Raw genomic sequence first — 19926 nt, 5'->3', positions numbered from 1 at the left:
GGGAAGAGAGTAGCTCCCTAATATGGGAAAGGGGGTATAAATATTGTTGACTGTAAACCCCATCGATTTGATGTGATCTGGGGCCCATATTCAGCTTAGGAGCTTATGTGACCTCTGCATCCCTGTAGATCTGAGCTTACATTCTGTGGTCATGAGTAGGAATGTTTCAAGCTGCCCCAATCTCAGGACCCATCTTCCTCAGGTGTAGCATAGAGTATGTTGTCTACCCTCCCTTCGGAGGATGGAACATTCTCTACCGTTGTTAATCCAAGTTGAGGGCAAGGTTTTTGGGGGGCCCACATAGGGGTCTATTCTGTTGTTCTGGATAGAAATGACCGGTAACAATGGAGAGAGGGATTAATTAGAAGTCTAGGCCAATCATGTTTGTTTGGGAATCTCAGGACTCCCTGATTAGGGCCCCAGCTGATGGGTGGCCTGATATTGACTAAAGAGTCATTGTTAAAGTATGCCAGTCTCTTGTCCTTATTCAGCTTTTGCAGTCCTTACTTTGATAAGGTTAGCTTTGGAGTGAATGAGTGACTTTTGTCCTTTGTTGTGGAAGCTTCTCTGAGATCAAAGCCCATGCCTATGCAAGGTTTTTCATGTATTCTATGACTTTGCTGTAGTTTTGGATAGTTTTAGTCCTCTCTTTTGGCTCCACTTGGAAGTAGAAGCTTTTCTTATCATTCACCCATTCCTGGAACTTCCTACAAAAGATTGTATCATATAGGTCTGCCTATGGTGAATTAAACATTCATACGAGACATAAATCCCTACTATTGCCAATTCTAGTGCAGTCTATTGGCTTCTTTTGTGGGTCAGGAACTTTGCTCTTTCTGTGAGACAGCTTCTGTCCACAAGGTTCTCAGTTGCCTTGTTATATTGACTGCTGAAGCAGCCTGCTATGGTCTCAGACACAAATGTGTAGCCCTACTCAAGTTCTGCTTGCTTCATGTGGTGTATTGCTCAGAAGGTTTGCAGCTGTCCTGAGGTTTCTCCCAATGCTCTTGCAGCTGTCCTGAGGTTTCTCCCAATGCTCTTGCCAAGCTTTATTTCCCAGATCCCTCTCCTTTGTTTTGGCTAGAATTACCTCAAAAGAGTCATATTTTACCACTCTAAAATAAAGAAGAAGCAAGAAAAGACACACTAAGAAAAAAAACATGCTGAGGAAAGGGTTCTTTACTGTGGAGAACAATGTTAAATACCACTGATTTTCTCCATACTTTCCTGGTAGAATTCCCTTGATTTCTACTTAGGTCTCCTGCTATGGTAGATGATGGCTTAAGGCTCTGTTATTGCTGAGCCACTAAGAAGGACAGAGAGGTCAAAAATTCTGAAATCAGAAAATCAATTTTTTCTCAATAGATTAATGCTAAATTTGAAGAGAAGAAAAGATTCTGAGTCAAAAGATGATTAAACTGAAGCTTGATCCCTCCAAATGCCAGAGTACTTTGTGTTCCTGTTGTGAATGGGAGTGTGTGTGTAGGGGGAGGACATATGCATGAGCTTTTCCTTCAGGTTACTATTTTCTGATTTTCATTCCACTCTCATTCAAGTCTCAGGCTGATATTCCAAATTCTTTTCCAAGGTCCTGTTATAGTATACACATAGAGTTCTTAGCAACACTTTTTTTTTTTTAATTTAAGAAAGGATAAATTAACAAAACCATAGGGTAGGAGGTGTACAACTCCACACAATTCCCACCACCCAATCTCCATATCCCACTCCCTCCCCTGATAGCTTTCCCATTCTCTATCTCTCTGGGAGCATGGACCCAGGGTCATTGTGGGTTGCAGAAGGTGGAAGGTCTGCCTTCTGCAATTGCTTCCCCGCTGAACATGGATGTTGACTGGTCGGTCCATACTCTCAGTCTGCCTCTCTCTTTTCCTATTAGGGTGGGTCTCTGGGGAAGCGGAGCTCCAGGACACACTGGTGGGGTCTTCAGTCCCGGGAAGCCTGGCCAGCATCCTGATGACATCTGGAACCTGGTGACTGAAAAGAGAGTTAATATACAAAGCTAAACAAATTGTTGAGCAATCATGGACCCAAAGCTTGGAATAGTGGAGAGGAAGTGTTAGGGGGATACTCACTGCAAACTCTAGTGTACTTCTGCTTTCAGGTATATATTTTGCAGTAGTTTATGGATTCGTGTGAACATATGCTCTCTCTCTCACAGAAACTGGTGTATATCTAGGTTTTGGGACTTTGTTAGAATGTGAACCACCTGGGATGGAATTAGAGAATACTATGAAAGGAAAGGTCTCACTGGAGTAATGAAGCCGAAGGGTTGTCATTCCACACGTGAAGTCTCTGGATACAGTCTGAAGTGAAGCATGTTGAGGTGGCAATCGTTGTGTTGATTAGGTTGTGATTGGCAGATGCAATATTATTTGATATGGATTGGGAGAGGCATCTGGGAAAGTGAGCCCTATCCAAGGGTTCCAGGACTGGGGGAAGTAGAGGCTCTATAGTGGAGATGTCCATAACACCCAACCAAAAAGAGGTGTGTACTCCTATGTTCATAGCAGCACAATTCATAATAGCTAAAACCTGGAAGCAACCCAGGTGCCCAACAACAGATGAGTGGCTGAGAAAGCTGTGGTATATATACACAGTGGAATACTATGCAGCTATCAAGAACAATGAACCCACCTTCTCTGACCCATCTTGGACAGAGCTAGAAGGAATTATGTTAAGTGAGCTAAGTCAGAAAGATAAAGATGAGTATGGGATGATCCCACTCATCAACAGAAGTTGAGAAGATCTGAAAGGGAAACTAAAAGCAGGACATGACCAAATTGTAAGTATGGCACCAAAGTAAAAACCCTGTGGTGAGGGGTAGACATGCAGCTTCCTGGGCCAGTGGGGGGTGGGAGTGGGTGGGAGGGATGGGTCACAGTCTTTTGGTGGTGGGAATGGTGTTTATGTACACTCCTAGTAAAATGTAGTCATATAAATCACTAGTTAATTAATATGCGAGGGGGAAAATTAATTGTATGTCTTGAAGTTTTTTAAAACACAGACTGAATCTTTTTAATATATAGGCTGTGTAATTGATATGCAGACTCTCTCAAAAGCCTAGAACAAGTAGATCAGAAGCAACCAATAGCACAGCTATATACAAGATACTGGGTACTGTACAGCAAATCCTAACAAAAGGACTTTTCAAAGTTAACCCAATTACCAAATAATGTGATGATAACATTAACTATCGATTGTCTTTTGGAACCCTAAGTTAAGAACACTTTCTTTATTATTATTTTTTTACCAGAACACTGCTCAGCTCTGGTTTATGATGGTTCAGGGGATTGAACCTGGGACCTAGGAGCCTCAGGCATCATAGTCTATTTGCATAATCATTATGCTATCCCCCCACATAGAGTTCTTTTTAAAAAATTTTTTAATATTTGGGAGTCGGGCGGTAGTGCAGTGGGTTAAGCGCAGGTGGCGCTAAGCACAAGGACCGGCATAAGGATCCCGGTTCGAGCCCCCGGCTCCCCACCTGCAGGGGAGTCGCTTCACAGGCGGTGAAGCAGGTCTGCAGGTGTCTGTCTTTCTCTCCCCCTCTCTGCCTTCCCCATCTCTCTCCATTTCTCTCTGTCCTATCCAACAACGACGACAACAATAAGAACTACAACAACAAAAAAAACAAGGGCAACAAAAAAATAAATAAAATAAAAAGAAAAAAAAGCAAAGCAAGAATTCTAACTGAACATAAGACACATGGTAAACTGGGGAATGTTATGCATGTACAAACTATTGTACTTACTGTTGAATGTAAAACATTTACTCCCCAATTAAAAAGACACATGGTTTTTTAAGTTTCAAAAAAAAATTTTAATATTTGTTTATTTTCCCTTTTGCTACCCTTGTTGTTTTTCCACATAGAGTTCTTTACTACTCCACTAGTTTGAAGTTTTGCAAGAAGTAACTGTGATAGGATCTGAGAATGCATTTACCTTAGAATCATCTTTAAAGGAAACTACCAGTAATGGTGAGCTTGTAAAGGAAATGTTTAGTCCTTTGAATTCTGGCTGTTCCTCCTCCTCCTCTTTATTCATCTTCTAAGTTGCTGTTTTTGCTGTTACTATTATTTACACTGGGTTATTGTGGCTAGGTGCTTGCATGATGAATCCATTGCTCCTGACAGCCATTTTTTCTTTTTCTTCCTCCTTTCCTTCCTTCTTTCCTTCCTTCCATTCTTCTCTCCCTGTTCTTCCTTTCTTTCTCTTTCACTTTCTTTCTTTTTTACTTGATAGGGCAGAGAGAAATTTGTTGATATAACAGAGAAATCTCAAAAATGGTATATGGAACAAGAGATATACACAAAAAATGTGTGTTATAAAAGATTCCATTTATATGAAATGTATACAAAACCAATTTATAGTAATAGAAAATAATAGACATGTTGGTGAAGTGTGGATTGACTAGAAAGAAATGGGGGGGTGTTAGGTGGTGGCTTACCCAGTAGTGCACACGTTACTAAATGTGAGGACCTGGGTTCAAGCCCCCAGTTTCCACTTGCAGGGAGGGAACTTAAAAAATGGTAGAGCAATGCTACAGGTATCTCTCTTCTCTTTCTCATCCTCCTTTTTCCCTCTTTCTTTGTTTCAATCAAAAGAAAAAAATTCTTGCCAGGAATGGTGGAACTATGCAGACACTGAACACCAGAGATAACCCTGATGGCAACAAACAAAATAAGCAATCAAACAAGCAAGCAAACAAAGAAACAAACAAATGAGAGGGAACTTTAGGGTACTGGAATATTTTTTATTTTTTAATTTTTTTATAATTTTTTTTTGTAATTTTATTTATTTATTTTCCCTTTTGTTGCCCTTGTCTTTTTTTTTATTGTTGTTGTAGTTATTATTGTTGTTGCTGTTGATGTCATCGTTGTTGGATAGGATAGAGAGAAATGGAGAGAGGAGGGGAAGACAGAGAGAGAGGGGGAGAGAAAGACAGACACCTGCAGACCTGCTTCACCACCTGTGAAGCGACTCCCCTGCAGGCGGGGAGCCGGGGGCTCGAACCGGGATCCTCACGCTGGTCCTTGTGCTTTTTGCCACCTGCACTTAACCCGCTGCGCTACTGCCCAGCTCCCTATTTTTTAATTTTTTAAAAGAAATTTTCCCTTTTATTGCCCTTGTTGTTTTTTATTGTTGTAGTAACATTTATTTTTTAATCTTGTTTTGCATGCTGTCTACACAGTTAAGTAAAATCTTCAAAACTCACACTGACCATTGTGAAAATTGAAATTGAAATTAAGTTCAATTTATTGTATGTAAATTATATATCACTTAACATCATATAGAGATATACTTTTTACTTTTTTTTTCTCCCAGGGTTATTGCTGGGGCTCAGTGACTGCACTACGAATCCACTGTTCCTGGAGGCCATTTTTTCTATTTTGCTGCCCTTGTTATTGTTGTTGTTGTTATTGTTATTGTGATTTTTGCTGTTGTTGGATAGGACAGAGAGAAATTGAGAGAGAAGAGGAAGACGGGGAGAGAAAGTTAGACAGCTGAAGACTTGCTTCACTGCCTGCGAAGCAACCCCCCTGCAGGTGGGAAGCAGGGGCTTGAACTGGGATCCTTATACTGGTCCTTGAGCTTCACACTTAACCTGCTGTACTACTGTCTGGCCCCTAGAGATATACTTTTAAAGTTAACTATGTGGATTTTATTGTATTAAGTAACAGGGCACTGTGTTACTTATTTGATTATTTTTCCTCTATTCTGATTTTCTCTTAGTCTTGGCTATTATAATAAATGCTATAATGAGAGCAATGTCAAAGGCATATTCACCTTTTACATTTTGATACGGAGTAGTATAGGTTGTTGTTTTCCAGAAAATATACTGGTAGGAGCAGTGTTTAGCATTTGAAGAGAGGGGCATGAAAAGAAAAGGAATTATTTTCTAAGATGAGAGAAAGTAATTTTGGGGAGGAATTAGTTCTTAGATGATGAGATGGAGAAAAGTAGACTATGAGAGAGCATTTTCATGAATTTAAAGTTCTTTATTTTTCTCATCCATTCTATCTGATTTTTCAGATTTTAATGGCTTTTGAAGATGAGGACTTGTATTTGATGGGGAATTCATAGTCTTCTCTTCTAGCTCTAGCTTTGACACTCCTGTATAGCTAAGGGTCCTCCAGATAGATTTCTTCCTTATCTTGGGACATTCAGTCTAGTGGAAACAAATGATGTAGGTATTCTACACTCACCAGCCAAGAAACCTGTGAGTGTGTAAATGTGTATGTGTATATATATATATGTATGTCTGTGTCTGCAGGCATTGTTCATGGTCATTTTCAGGCTTAGGGAATAGGTTATGGACCACTGACATATGTCTCAGGGAGAACTAGTAGACAGTCAAAGACCTGTTGTGTACTAACATATATGATCTGTCAGACACTGTACTTTGCACATATCTTGTTTAATCACCTCCAACTACTATAATTTTATATACATATTTTAGAAAGGTTAAGAAACAGTCAGTACACCTAGTAAATAGCAGAATCAATTCTCAAATCTGGGTCTTTTTGACTTTTAAGCATGCTATTAGTAAGACCAGGACCTGCGGACAGGGTCAGAGTGTCCTGCTTGATTTTGCTTTTATAGCATGGAATCATTTTGACTATAGATAAACTAGATGGATAATCTAGAATGACGCACAGGGAAGTTTTCCCTTTGATTAGTTGAATTTTCTAATATGTTTTCTCAGAAATTTTTTTAAATAAACAAATATGTTATAACCATGGAGTCCCTGTGAAATCTGTCAATGTGTAGAGAAGTTTCTGATGAGTTTAATATGTTAATCCATCCAAGATTTTAGGATGAATTAGGGAAGGGACAATTTATAAATATGAACAGCTAAAAAGATATTAATAGTCAAAATTTTATCATACTCATTTTAATAAATCATGGTAGATATGTATGGACTTTATTAAGGCTTTGATATCTTTGACAATTTCTGTGAAAATAGTGGAGAATTAATGACCAGATACAGTATAATTAGATTGTGATGAAAGAGACATTGTCACATGCTTGTTATGACCATGGCCTCTGCAACCAGATATCTGGCTGCAAAATCTAGCTTCCACTTCCTTACCTGTGTGACTATAGTCTAATTACTTTATCTGTAAAATGGGGATAATAATAGCATCTGCCTCCTCGTGTTATTGTAAAGATTAAATAAGGTGAAAACAATGTAATATATTCTATCATACATTGCATTAATATATATACAAATACACATGTCATATATATATAGTGAAATGTGTATAGCACTGACTGGAAAATGACAAATGACATGGTACTTTTACTTATTATTTTTATTAAGTTATTATAACAGTTGCTGGTATTAGGTAGTTGAATGGCTATAAAACAAACTGACTACTGATTATAGTGATTACTGTAGAACAGATCAATATCTAGAAATTCTAACCCTTCCCCATGCCATTGCTGCTATTATACTCACACTGCTTATCTTTAGAAGTCTACTGAAAAATTTACTGATTTTCATTATCTTTGGAGGACTCTGGAGCTAGTTGAACCAGTTGGGAAATTATTTCTGTGTCAAAGGCATGCATACATATTTAAAAAATTCCTCATTGTAAAAAAAGATCTTGAGGGAGTTGGGTGGTAGTGCAGCAGGTTAAGCCTATGTGGCGTGAAGCGCAAGGACCTGCGTAAGGATCCCGCTTCGAGCCCTCAGATCCCCACCTGCAGGGTAGTCGCTTCACAAGCAGTGAAGCAGGTCTGCAGGTGTCTTTCTCTGCCCCTCTCTGTCTTCCCCTCCTCTCTCCATTTCTCTCTGTCATATCCAACAAAGATAACAACAGTAACTACAACAATAAAACAACAAGGGGAATAAATAAATATTTTAAAAAATCTTGAGCTAAAGTGAATGATACATTAAATCTAAGAACGCATGTTATACTCTGAAGTGTTGAAACTATCTCTAAAGTTTGTGCTGGATCAAAATTAATCTTATTTATTTATTTATTTATTTTTCTTTAGTTTTAAAATATTTATTTATTCCCTTTTTTGTCTTTTATTTATTTTTTTATTTAAGAAAGGATAAATTAACAAAACCGTAGGGTAGGAGGGGTACAACTCCACACAATTCCCACCACCCAGTCTCCATATCCCATCCCCTCCCCTGATAGCTTTCCCATTCTCTATCCCTCTGGGAGCATGGACCCAGGGTCATTGTGGGTTGTAAAAGGTGGAAGGTCTGGCTTCTGTAATTGCTTCCCCACTGAACATGGATGTTAACTGGTCGGTCCATACTCCTAGTCTGCCTCTCTCTTTCCCTATTAGGGTGGGTCTCTGGGGAAGCGGGGCTCCAGGACATATTGGTGGGGTCTTCAGTCCAGGGAAGCCTTAAAAAATATTTTCAAAATATTTTGTTTCCTTTTACATGTCATTTTATTGGGGTGGTAGTGGTTAATGGTTTATAGTTTACAGTACAGTTATTGACACAAAGTACAATTTCTCGTTTCCCCATGATAGGTATCTACAAAACACCCTCAGACCCAGCTTTTCCCACCATCAGGCACCTGGACCCTAAAGTCCCTCTACCCTTCTCCTGCCCCAGAGTCTTTTGCTTTGATGCAATATAGTAACCCCAATCCAAAAACTGACTTTGTGATTCCTCTTTCAGGACTTGTTTTTTAAATTCCACTTATGAGTGAGATAATCTAGTATTCATCCTTCTCTTTTTGGCTTATCTCACTTAACATGATTCCTTTAAGTTCCATCCAACACAAAGCAAAGGAATCTTATCTCTAGAACTTCTTTGAGTCACCTATCTCCAAGCATGATTGCTATTCTTACAGCATAGGTAAAACAGTGTTAGAAAGTTTCACCCATCCAAGAATGAGCACAGTGGTTTCTGCAGCATTCCACTGACCAAAGCAAGCCTGAAGGCCAGCCCAAGGGTAAAGGAAATGGATTAGGAAAAGAGTTGCTGGTCATTTTTGGAGAGAACTCTTCCACAAAGTTCTAAAAGTTAGCTGTGTAGGTTGGTCAGAATTGGTAGCTTGTGTGGGCTCCTGCAAAATTGAATGAATCACTGTTTCCCAAACAGTGATAGAAGAGTGATCAGGCAATAATCATTGATCCCAAACCAGAAAACAAACAGAAAGGAAAATATAATGAGTTTTAATAAAATTACATTAAACAACTTCATTTGTTATTAATATTTACTGATTTAGCATGGGTTTAGAATATTATAACATTTGGGGGCTATCATTTCTTACTTGTATATGTATAAGACTAAATGGTTAGTATTATACCCATCACCAAAAGTTCCATTGTTGTTGCCCCAATATCCTCCTCTACCTATCTTCCCACTCCCCTTTCCCTCTGATAAGCACCAGTTTTCACAAAGTTTAAGAGTTAGTTTCAGTGTTGGGTAATGGTGCACCTGGTTGAGCTCACATGTTACCATGCATAAGAACCTGGGTGCAAGCCCCCATCCCCTCCTACACAGAAGAAGCTTCATAGGTGTTAAAGCAATTCTGAAGGTGTCTCTTTCTCTCTCCCTTTCTCCTCCCCCTCTCAATTTCTCTCTACCTATTAAAGAAACAGAAAAAGAAAAGGAAATTCATGGCTCTTGTGCAGGCACTAAGCCCCAACAGTAACCCTGGTGGCAAAAAAAAAAAAAAAAAAAGAAAGAAAAAAAAGAAAAGAAAAAGTTATAAAAACTAACAACCGGGAGTCTGGTGGTAGCACAGCAAGTTAAGCGCAGGTGGCACAAAGCGCAAGGACCCAGCATAAGGATCCCAGTTCAAGTTCCCGGCTCCCCACCTGCAGGGGAGTCGCTTCACAGGCGGTGAAGCAGGTCTGCAGGTTTTTTTTTTCTTGTTATAATTTTTGCAAGTTCATTTTTAAGTTATTTATGTCCTACCTATGAGTGAAACCATTCTGTTATTGTCTTTTGCTTCTTTGCTTACTTTACTTAGTGCAATCACCTCAAGTTTTACTCATTTTATCCCCAAGGCACAAAGTCATCTTTTTAAAAAAAATTATTTATAAAATGGAAATATTGATAAGACCATAGGATAAAAGGGGTACATTTCCACACAGTTCCCACCACCAGAACTCCGTCTTCAATCTCCTCCCTTGATAGCTTTCTTATTCTTTATCCCTCTGGGAGTGTGGACCCAGGGTCATTATGGGGTGCAGAAGGTGGAAGGTCTGGCTTCTGTAATTGCTTCCCTGCTGACCATGGGTGGTCATGGCAGGTTGATCCATACTCCCAGCCTGTCTCTGTCTTTCCCTTATGGGGCAGGGGTCTGGGGAGGCAGGGTTCTAGGACACACTGGTGGGGTTGTTTGCCCAGGGAAGTCAGGTTGGCATCATGGTAGCATCTGGAACCTGGTGGTTATAAAAGAGTTAAGATACAAAGCAGAACAAATTGTTGACTAATCATGAACTTAAAGGCAAGAATATTGCAGATGAAGATTTGGGGTCTCTGTTTGGAAAAAGCTAGTAGGTCTATTTTAGGTATATTCCAAAGGGCCTATGACTTAACTTTTGCCTGAGCCTGATACCTAATATGCAAGGTGGACCCAAGCTATTGTCTGGGGAGATGGTGTCATAGTTGGAAAAAAGACTAGAAAGCTGGATCAGGGAAGAGAGTAGGTCCCAAATATGGGAAAAGTATATAAATTTTGTTAACTGTAAACCCTGTCGATTTGATCTGGGTCCCATATTCAGCACAAGAGCCTATGTAACCTCTACATTCCTGTAGGTCTGAGCTTACATTTTATGGTCAAGGCTAAGAACATTCCAGGCTGCTCTAATTTTAGGACCCATCTTCCTCAGGTAGTAAGTAGAGTATGTTGTCCAACCTCCAGTTGGAGAATGGGACAATTCCTACCATTGTTGAGCCACATTGAGGGCAAGGTCCCATTATATTGTTCCAGATGGAGATGATCAGTGACAGTTATGAGAGGGATCTGTTAGAGGTCTAGGCCCATCATATCTGTGTGGGAATCCCAGGACTCCCTGACTAGGGCCCCAGGTTATGGGGTGGCCTGATAGTGACTGGAGTCATCCTTAAAGTATGCCAGTCTCTTGCCCTTTTGTAGCTTTTATTTATTTATTCCCTTTTGTTGCCCTTGTTGTTTTATTGTTGTGGTTATTATTGTTGTTGTTGTCATTGTTGGATAGGACAGAGAGAAATGGAGAGAAGAGGGGAAGACAGAGAGGAGGAGAGAAAGATAGAAACCTGCAGACCTGCTTCACCGCCTGTGAAGCGACTCCCCTGCAGGTGGGGAGCTGGGAACTTGAACTGGGATCCTTATGCTGGGTCCTTGCGCTTTGTGCCACCTGTACTTAACTTGCTGTGCTACCACCAGACTCCCGGTTGTTAGTTTTTATAAATTTCCAGAACATGTTGACAAGTTTTCGCTCAACTTCTCTTAGTGCTTTTGATATGAAAGATAAATGAGCAGGCTCCTTATGGAGTAAAATAAGACCCATGCTACAGCTGCAAACAGTAGCATCTAATTTTTTTTTAAATTTTTTATTTAAGAAAGGATTAATGAACAAAAACATAAGGTAGGAGGGGTACAACTCCACACAATTCCCACCACCCAATCTTCATAACCCACCCCCTCCCATGATAGCTTTCCCATTCTCTAGCCCTCTGGGAGCATGGACCCAGGGTCGTTGAGGGTTGCAGAAGGTAGAAGGTCTGGCTTCTGTAATTGCTAATTTTAAGGGTAGATCGAGAATGTGAGTAGTGACTACTACAGTGTTCTCATTTTTCTTTGTTTTTCTCTTCCCCTTCATGTATTTGGCATGGGCCTCAAGACATAGATGAGTGTGAGATTCCTGGCCTTTGTGGGCATGGAGGACAGTGTGTGAACATACAAGGAGGCTTTGAATGCTACTGTCTGGATGGATTTGTGCCACACAATGGACCTGAGCCTTTCCACCCAGCCAGTGATGCCACATCATGCAATGGTGAGTTTCTCTCAGAGAATGCAGCATTTGAAGGTAAGATTCTGTTAGTGATGACTGCTGCTTGCTTTGAGTCTCTGTTTATGGGTCTATGTTGGAGTTGTGGGGTAGAGATCATTTGTTCCTTTGTACATTTGTACAAGCTATGAAGTAAATCAAATAAGGTATATTAAAGAAATCTAGATTTAGTAAATGTCAGTTTTTTTTTCCAGTTAGTAGATTTTGTGATATTAATCATTTTAAGTAGTAATCATAAGCTGGTCTAGTAAAGATCAGCATCTTAAAGGTGACCTTGAAAATTATAAAGGCATACATATCTTTTTTTGAAATCTACCTTTAAATTTATTTACTTAACACTTATTAGTGATTAGTAGTGGTTTACAAGATTATAAGGCCATAAGCATATAGTTCCACACCATACCCTCCACCAAAATTCTATGACCACTTCCCCACTGGTAACTGCCATTGTTATCACAGAGTCTTAGAGTATTCATCTTTTGAAAAATATTACCAGGACCTGGTAGTAGCACAGCAGGTAAGTGCACATGGTGTGAAGCACAAGGACTGGTATAAGGATCCTGGTTTGAGCCCTCGGCTCCCCGCTTCCAGGGGAGTCACCTCACAAGCAGTGAAACAGGTCTGCAGATATCTGTCTTCCACTCCTCTCTCAGTTTCTTTCTGTCCTATCCAACAACAGCAACAATAACAACAACAAGAGCAACAAAAATGGGGAATATGATCTCCAAAAGCAGTGGATTCGTAGTGCAGGCACCAAGCCCCAGTGAAAACCGTGGAGGAAAAAAAAATTTCCTACTTTATTTAAAAATTATTTATTTACTGAGAGAGAGAGAGAAAGAGAGAGAGAGAGAGAGAGAGAGAGAGAGAGAGAGGCAATGAATTAGAGTGTCATTCTGGCATATGTGGTACCAGGGTTTGAACTTGGGAGCTCACACCTGTAGCTCCTGTGCTCTGCTTTCTCCTGTAGATGCTAACTGGGGGATTGAACCTGGGTCCTTGTCCACTGTAATATGTGTGTTCAGCCAGGTGTATCACCACTCAATCCTAAACCAGTCTATTTAAAGTATGCCTGCGTGTGCATTGTGTATGCGTGTGCGTGTGCTTGTGTGTGTGTGTGGTGGGGGTGTAATGGTGTTGGAGGGCGGAGTATGGATTTTGAGTGTTCACATTCATATAATAATGATTTTGATATCAATTTATTTTCAGAAATAGACTGTGGCACCCCTCCTCAGGTCCCAGCTGGTTATATCATAGGAAATTATACCTCTAGACTTGGTAGCCAAGTTCATTATGCTTGCAGAGAAGGATTTGTCAGTGTCCCAGAAGTTATGGTTTCAAGCTGCACAGCCTTGGGCACATGGGAGTCTCCAAAATTAAATTGCCAAGGTGAGATTTCAAAAGGATCATCTTTACAACTATGTCATTTTGAGATTGTTTTCATATTTCTATCTAAATTTCTCTTTCTGGTGGTGAACTAATTAAATCTCATAAATGTCTGTTGTTTCTCTACTAGATCTTCAGTTGATGCTCTTGAAAATTTCAGGAGAAGTCTCTTATAATCCAAGAGTAGTAATTTCATCCTATACTAACAAAACTTAGGCTTCTCTTTCATTTTTATATAGTACTGGAAAAGGAACTAGGGTCTTATGCATGTGTAATATGCTAAATAGCCTCCTTGGGCCAATATTTATTTTATAGTTTTTTTTCTTTTTTTTTTAATTAGTAATTTAGTAATGATGGACAAGATTATGGGATAAGAAGGGTACAATTCCACACAATTTCCACCACCAGAGTTCCATACCACCTCCCACCCACTGGAAGCTTTGCTATTCTTTATCTCTATGGGAGTATGAACCAAAGAAAGATCTTTATGGGGTGCATAAGATGGGAAGTCTGCCTCCTGTAATTGCTTCTCTGCTGGACATGGGCATTGACAGGAACGATCCATACCCCCAGCCTGTTTCTACTTTTCCTTAGTGGGGTAGGGCTTTGGGGAGGTGGGGCTCTAGGACACATTGGTGAGGTCATCTGCCCAGGGAGGGCAGGGTGGCATCATGGTAGCATCTGCAACTTGGTGGCTGAAAGCATTAAGATATAAAGCAGAACAAATTGTTTAGGAATCTAGAACCTAAAGGTAAGAATATAGCAGATGAAATTTGGGGACTTCATGTTGGAAGGGACTAGGCAGTTTAATTTAGGTATATTCCATGGTGGCCTATGACTTTACTATTTTATGCTTGAGTCCAATAGCTAACATGCAGGTAGGCTAGGAGTATTGTCTGGGAAGATGATGTCAAAGTTAAGGATAGGACTAGAAAGCTGGATAAGGGCAGAGAGAAGCTCCCAAATATGGAAAAAATACATGAATACTATTAACTGTAAGCCCCATCAATATGGCTTAGGGCCCATGTCTATTCATATTTAGCACAAGAGCCTATGTAAATTCTGCATCCCTGTCAGTCTGAGCTTGCATTCCATGGTCATAGGTAGGAACATTCTAGGCTGCACTCATTTCAGGACCTGTCTTCCTCGTATGGCAGAGTATGTTGACCCAACCTCCCTTCAGAGAGTGGGGCAATTTCTACCATTGTTCACCACTGAAGGCAAGGTCCTGGAGAGGCCCACAACAGGGTTTATGATGTTCATGATAGAGATGACCAGTGATGGTATAGGGAGGGCTTTTTTAGAGGTCTAGGCCCAACATATCTATGTGGGAATCCCAGGATTCCCTGACTAGGGCCCTGGGTGATGGGGTGACATGGTAGTGACCAAAAGGACCATTATTAAAGTGTACTGGTCTCTTTCCCTTATCCAGCATTTGTAGTTCTTACTTAATCTGAGTGTCTGACACTTTTGAGACACTCATCTTCAAAAGATGGTACCAGTAGTGATAAACATTTTAGAACTGAATCCTGAGCTGCTGTTCCAGCTTATAATGTGGCTGAGTCTGTGGAAACCCTCTTCAAGTGTTGATTTTTTTTTTTTTTCTCAAGTGGAAGATCCTTATGAGAAAGTTATGTTGATAATCTCTTTTCTTCCTAGAGCTCTTGTTTTTACCTACCATATTACCTCTTCTGCAGTTTATGTTTAAATTCTAGCTGTTTCTGTACTAGGCACTGTTTATTTACAAGAAGTTTTGTTACATCAAATGGAAAAAAAAAATTTCTCCAAGTTACTATAATGTGAAGGAAATGAGTTTTTAGTTGAAGTCAAAGTTCTTAGAAGATATTAGAATGCAAAATGCACCTGGGTTGCTTCTGCTAAGATAGGTATACACAAATCTTTCTGGATGCGTTCGTTGGGTTCCTTAGGATATATCCCCAGGAGAGGAATTGCAGGCTCATAGGGTAGGTCTATTTCTAGCCTTCTGATAGTTCTTCAGACTGCTTTCCAAACAGGTTGGACCAATTTACATTCCCACCGGCAGTGCAGGAGGGTTCCTTTGACCCCACAATCTCTCCAACATTTATTGCTGCTACTGTCTTTTCTGATGTATGACATTCTCACAGAAGTGAAATGTTATCTCATTGTTGTCTTTATTTGCATTTCTCTGACACTCAATGACTTGGAACATTTTTTTTTTAAAATATGTTTCTTGACCTTTTGGATCTGTTCTGTGGTGAATATTCTGTCCATGTCCTCTCCCCATTTTTGGATGGGGTCATTTTTTTTCTTGTTATTGAGTTTGGTGAGCTCTTTATATATTTTGGTTATTAGCCTCTTGTCTGATGTATGACATGTAAAGATCTCCCATTCCATGAGCGGTCTCTTTGTCTGGGTAGTGGTTTCTTTTTGCTGTGCAGAAGCTTTTAATTTGATGTAGTCACACTTATTTATTCTTGCCTTAGTCTTCTTTGTGGTTGGATTTATTTAATTGAAGAGATCCTTAAAATTTAGCAGAAAAGAGTTCTGCCAATATTTTCCTCTAAGTATTTGATAGTTTCTGGTCTAACATCCAACTCTTTGAACCACTTGGAATTTACTTTTGTGTTTGGTGAAATACTCTTGTGTCTTAATATTTTGGAAGAGTTTAAAAAGTAGAGGTATTAACTCTTTTTTGAAGGTTTTGTAGAATTCATTTGTAAAACCATCTGGTCCAGGACTTTTATTCTTGGGAAGGTTTTTGATAACAGTTTCAATTTCATTGGCTGTGATTGGCCTGTTCATATTTTCTAGTTCCTCTTTATAAAATTTTGAAAGTTTGTAGGTATCTAGGAACTCATCCATTTTTTTCCAGGTTCTGTATATGCTTGGTGGCATATAGTTGTTCATAGAAGCCTTTGTGTTGTGGTCCAGGAGGTGGCGCAATGGATAAAGCACTGGACTGTCAAGTAGGAGGTCCCAAGTTCAATCCCTGGCAGCACATGTACTAGAGTGATGTCTGGCTCTTTCTCTCCTTGTCTCTCCTCCTATCTTTCTCATTAATAAATAAATGAAATATTTTTTTAAAAAAAGAAGACTTCATGTTGTGATATCTCCTCTTCCATTTACAATCTGATTTATTTGGATCTTCTCCCTTTTTTGTTTTGTGAGTCTGGCTAAAGATTTTTTAGATTTTCTTAACTCTTTTGACAAACCAACATTTATTTTCATTGATCTTTTTTATGGGTTTCTTATTTTCACTGTTATTTATTTCTTTTTTTAAAAGATTTTTATAAATATTTATTTATGGGAGTTGGACAGTAGCACAGCGGGTTAAGCGCAGGTTGCGCAAAGCAAGGACCGGCATAAGGATCCTGGTTCGAGCCCCCAGCTCCCCACCCGTAGGGGAGTCACTTCACAGGCGGTGAAGCAGGTCTGCAGGTGTCTGTCTTTCTCTCCCCTTCTCTGTCTTCCCTTCTTCTCTCCATTTCTCTCTTTCCTATCCAATGATGACACCAATAACAACAACAATAATAACTACAACAACAATAAAACAACAATAAGGGCAACAAAAGGGAAAATAAATAAATAAAATTTAAAAAATAATTACAACAATAAAAACAAGGGCAACAAAAGGGAATAAACAAATAAATATTAAAAATATTTATTTTTCCTTTTGTTGCCCTTGTTTTTTTATTGTTGTTGTAGTTATTATTGTTGTTATTGATATCTTAGTTGTTAGATAAGACAGAGAGAAATGGAGAGAAGAGGGGAAGACAAGGGTAGAGAAAGACAGACACCTGCATACCTTCTTCACCACCTTTGAAGTGACTCCCCTGCAGGTGGGGATCCAGGGGCTCTAATTAGGATTCTTACAGTCCTTGTGCTTCACGCCATGTGCACTTAACCCGCTGTGCTACCGCCCAACTCCCTCAGTGTTACTTATTTCTGCCCTAACTTAAGTAATTTCTGTCCTTCTGGTTGCTTTAGTGTTCCTTTGTTCTTCTTCTAGGTCTTTAAGGTGTGCAATCAGGTTGTTTGTTTGTGCCTTTTCTTGTTTTCTAATGTGTGCTTGTATGGCTATGAACTTCCCTCTCAGTACTGCCTTAGTTGTGTCCCAAATAATTTAATAGCTTGTGTCTTCATTTTCATTTAACTCTTGAAACATTTTGACTTCTTCCTTCATTTCCTCTTTGACCCAGTAGTTGTTAAGTAGTGTGCTGTTGAATCTTCACATTTTGGGGCTTGTACTAATTTATTTATTGTTCACTGTTAGTTTAATTCCACTTTGGTCTTAGAAGATGCTTGTGATGATTTCAATACTCTTGAATATGCTGATGATGTCTTTGTGGCCTAACATATGATTTATTCTTGAGAATGACCCATGTGGATAGAAGAGCATTTCTTGGGGTGAATGACTCTGAAAATGTCCAATAATTCTGGTTTATTTATCTCTTCATTTAGCTCCCTCATTTTATTATTGATGTTCTGCCTGAATGATCTTCCAAGTTTAAAGTGGGGTGTTGAAGTCCCCTACTATTACTGTGTTGCTTTTCATATAATTGCTGTAGCTCTTTCAGTAGATGTTTCATGTATTTAGATGGCCTCTCATTGGGTGCATAAATGTTAATAATTATTCAGTCCTCTGGTATGACTGATTCTCTAAGCACTAAGTAATGTCCATCCCTACCTTTTAAAATTTATTTATTTTAAAGTCTATAGTGTCAGATATGAGAATAGCTATTCCTGCCTTATTTATTTATTTAAAATGTTTTATTTATTTATAAAAAGGAAACATTGACAAAACCATAGGATAAGAGGGGTACAACTCCCCACAATTCCCACCACCAGAACTCGGTATCCCATCCCTTCCCCTTATAGCTTTCCTATTCTCTAACCCTTTGGGAGTATGGACCCAAGGTCATTGTGGGATGCAGAAGGTGGAAGGTTTGGCTTCTGTAATTGCTTCCCAGCTGAACATGGGCGTTGACAGGTTGATCCATACTCCTAGTCTGCCTCTCTCTTTCCCTAGTACGGTGGGGTTTGGGGGAAGTGGAGCTCCAGGACACATTGGTGGGTTTGTCTGTCCAGGGAAGTCTGGTTGGCATCTTGCTGGCATCTGGAACCTGGTGGCTGAAAATGGAGTTATCATACAAAGCTTAACAAATTGTTGACCAATCATGGACCTAAAGGCTGGAATAGTGCAGATGAAGAGTTGGGGTGGGAGGTTTCCATTCTATAGATAGCTAGTAGATCTATTTTAGTTATATTCCAAAGGGCCTGTGGCTATACTATTTTTTTCCCCTAAGCCTGAAATCTGATATGCAGGTGGATCCAAGTTATTGTCTGGGGAGATGTCATGGCTGGAAAAGGACCAGAAAGCTGGATCAGAGAACAGAGTAGCTCCCAAATATGGGGAAGGGGTATAAATATTGTTGTCTGTAGATCCCATCGATTTGATGGGATCTTCCCGTATTTATTTTAGGAGCCTATGTGACCTCTGCATCTTCTAGATCTGACCTCACATTCTGTGGTCATCAGTAGGAATATTCTAAGCTGCCCCAATATCAGGACCCATCTTCCTCAGGTGTCGCATAGTGTATGTGGTCCAGCCTCCCTTCAGAGGATGGAACATTCTCTACCATTGTTGATCCAAGTTAAGGGCAAGGTCCTATGGGGGTCCACAAAGGGATCTGTTTTGTTGTTCGTGATAGAGATGACTGGTAACAATGGAGAGAGGGATTTATTCGAGGCCTAGGTCCATAATGTCTGTTTGGGAATCTCAGGACTCCCTGACTAGGGCCCCAGCTGATGGGGAGGGCTGAAATTGACTGAAGAGTCATTGTTAAGGTATGTCAGTCTCTTGCCCTTATTCAGCTTTTGCAGTCCTTGCTTTGATAAGATAGCTTGCGAGTGATTGAGGGAAATATAATAGGAAATAGGTGAGGAGGGCATCTAAGTCTAGGTAGACACTATTTCATTATGAACTTCATACTGACTCACTGTATTCTATTCTGTACTTTTGCTTTCAGGTATATATTTTGCCCTAATTTCTGGATACATGTGAACATATGCCCTATCTCATGGGACCTGGTCTATATCTAGATTTTGAGACTTTGTTAGGAAGTGAACCACCTGAAATGGAATTAGAGAATCCTATGAAAGGAAAGGTCTCACCCGAGTAACGAGGCTGAAGGGTTGACATTCCATGCCAGACGTCTCTGGATACAGCCTGAAGTGAAGCATACCAAGCTAGTACTCATTGTGTTGATTAGGTTGGGATCAGCAGATGTGACATCATTTGGTATGAATTGAGAGAAGTATGCAGGAAAGTGAACTCCACTCTAGAGGTTCCAGAACTGGGGGGAAATATAAGCTCTGTAGAGGAAGTGGGAGGTTCCTGCTGTCTTAGGGTTTAAAAAGGCAATAGATAGTTATTGCTACAATGATATTATTTTCCTGCCCTTTTTTGTGGTCCATTCACTAGTGTGATAGTTTTCCATCCTTTCACTTTGAGTCTGTGTTTTTCTTGTAGAGTTAGGTGGGTTTCCTGCAGACAGCATATTTT

The 19926-nt window shown here is 39.8% G+C and overlaps 1 protein-coding gene across 8 annotated transcripts in view; it reads left to right on the top strand.

Moving 5' to 3' along the window:
* The window catches only part of SUSD1 (sushi domain containing 1), a 325163-nt gene that overhangs the window by 25277 nt on the left and 279960 nt on the right, over nucleotides 1-19926 (top strand). For all 8 annotated transcript variants that reach the window (XR_009552073.1, XM_060199941.1, XM_060199942.1 and 5 more), the window contains exons 4-5: nucleotides 11829-11981; nucleotides 13203-13382. Coding sequence is in view for 7 of the 8 variants with exons in the window: in XM_060199941.1 (XP_060055924.1) it covers nucleotides 11829-11981; nucleotides 13203-13382 (333 nt within the window). In the remaining variant the exon portion in view is untranslated. The remainder of the gene's footprint in view (nucleotides 1-11828; nucleotides 11982-13202; nucleotides 13383-19926) is intronic.

The sequence above is a fragment of the Erinaceus europaeus genome, chromosome 10 (genome assembly GCF_950295315.1).
Source record: "Erinaceus europaeus chromosome 10, mEriEur2.1, whole genome shotgun sequence".
Taxonomy (NCBI): Eukaryota; Metazoa; Chordata; class Mammalia; order Eulipotyphla; family Erinaceidae; genus Erinaceus; species Erinaceus europaeus.
Note: the sequence above shows the minus strand (reverse complement) of the source record. Positions and strands in the feature narration are given on the sequence as shown.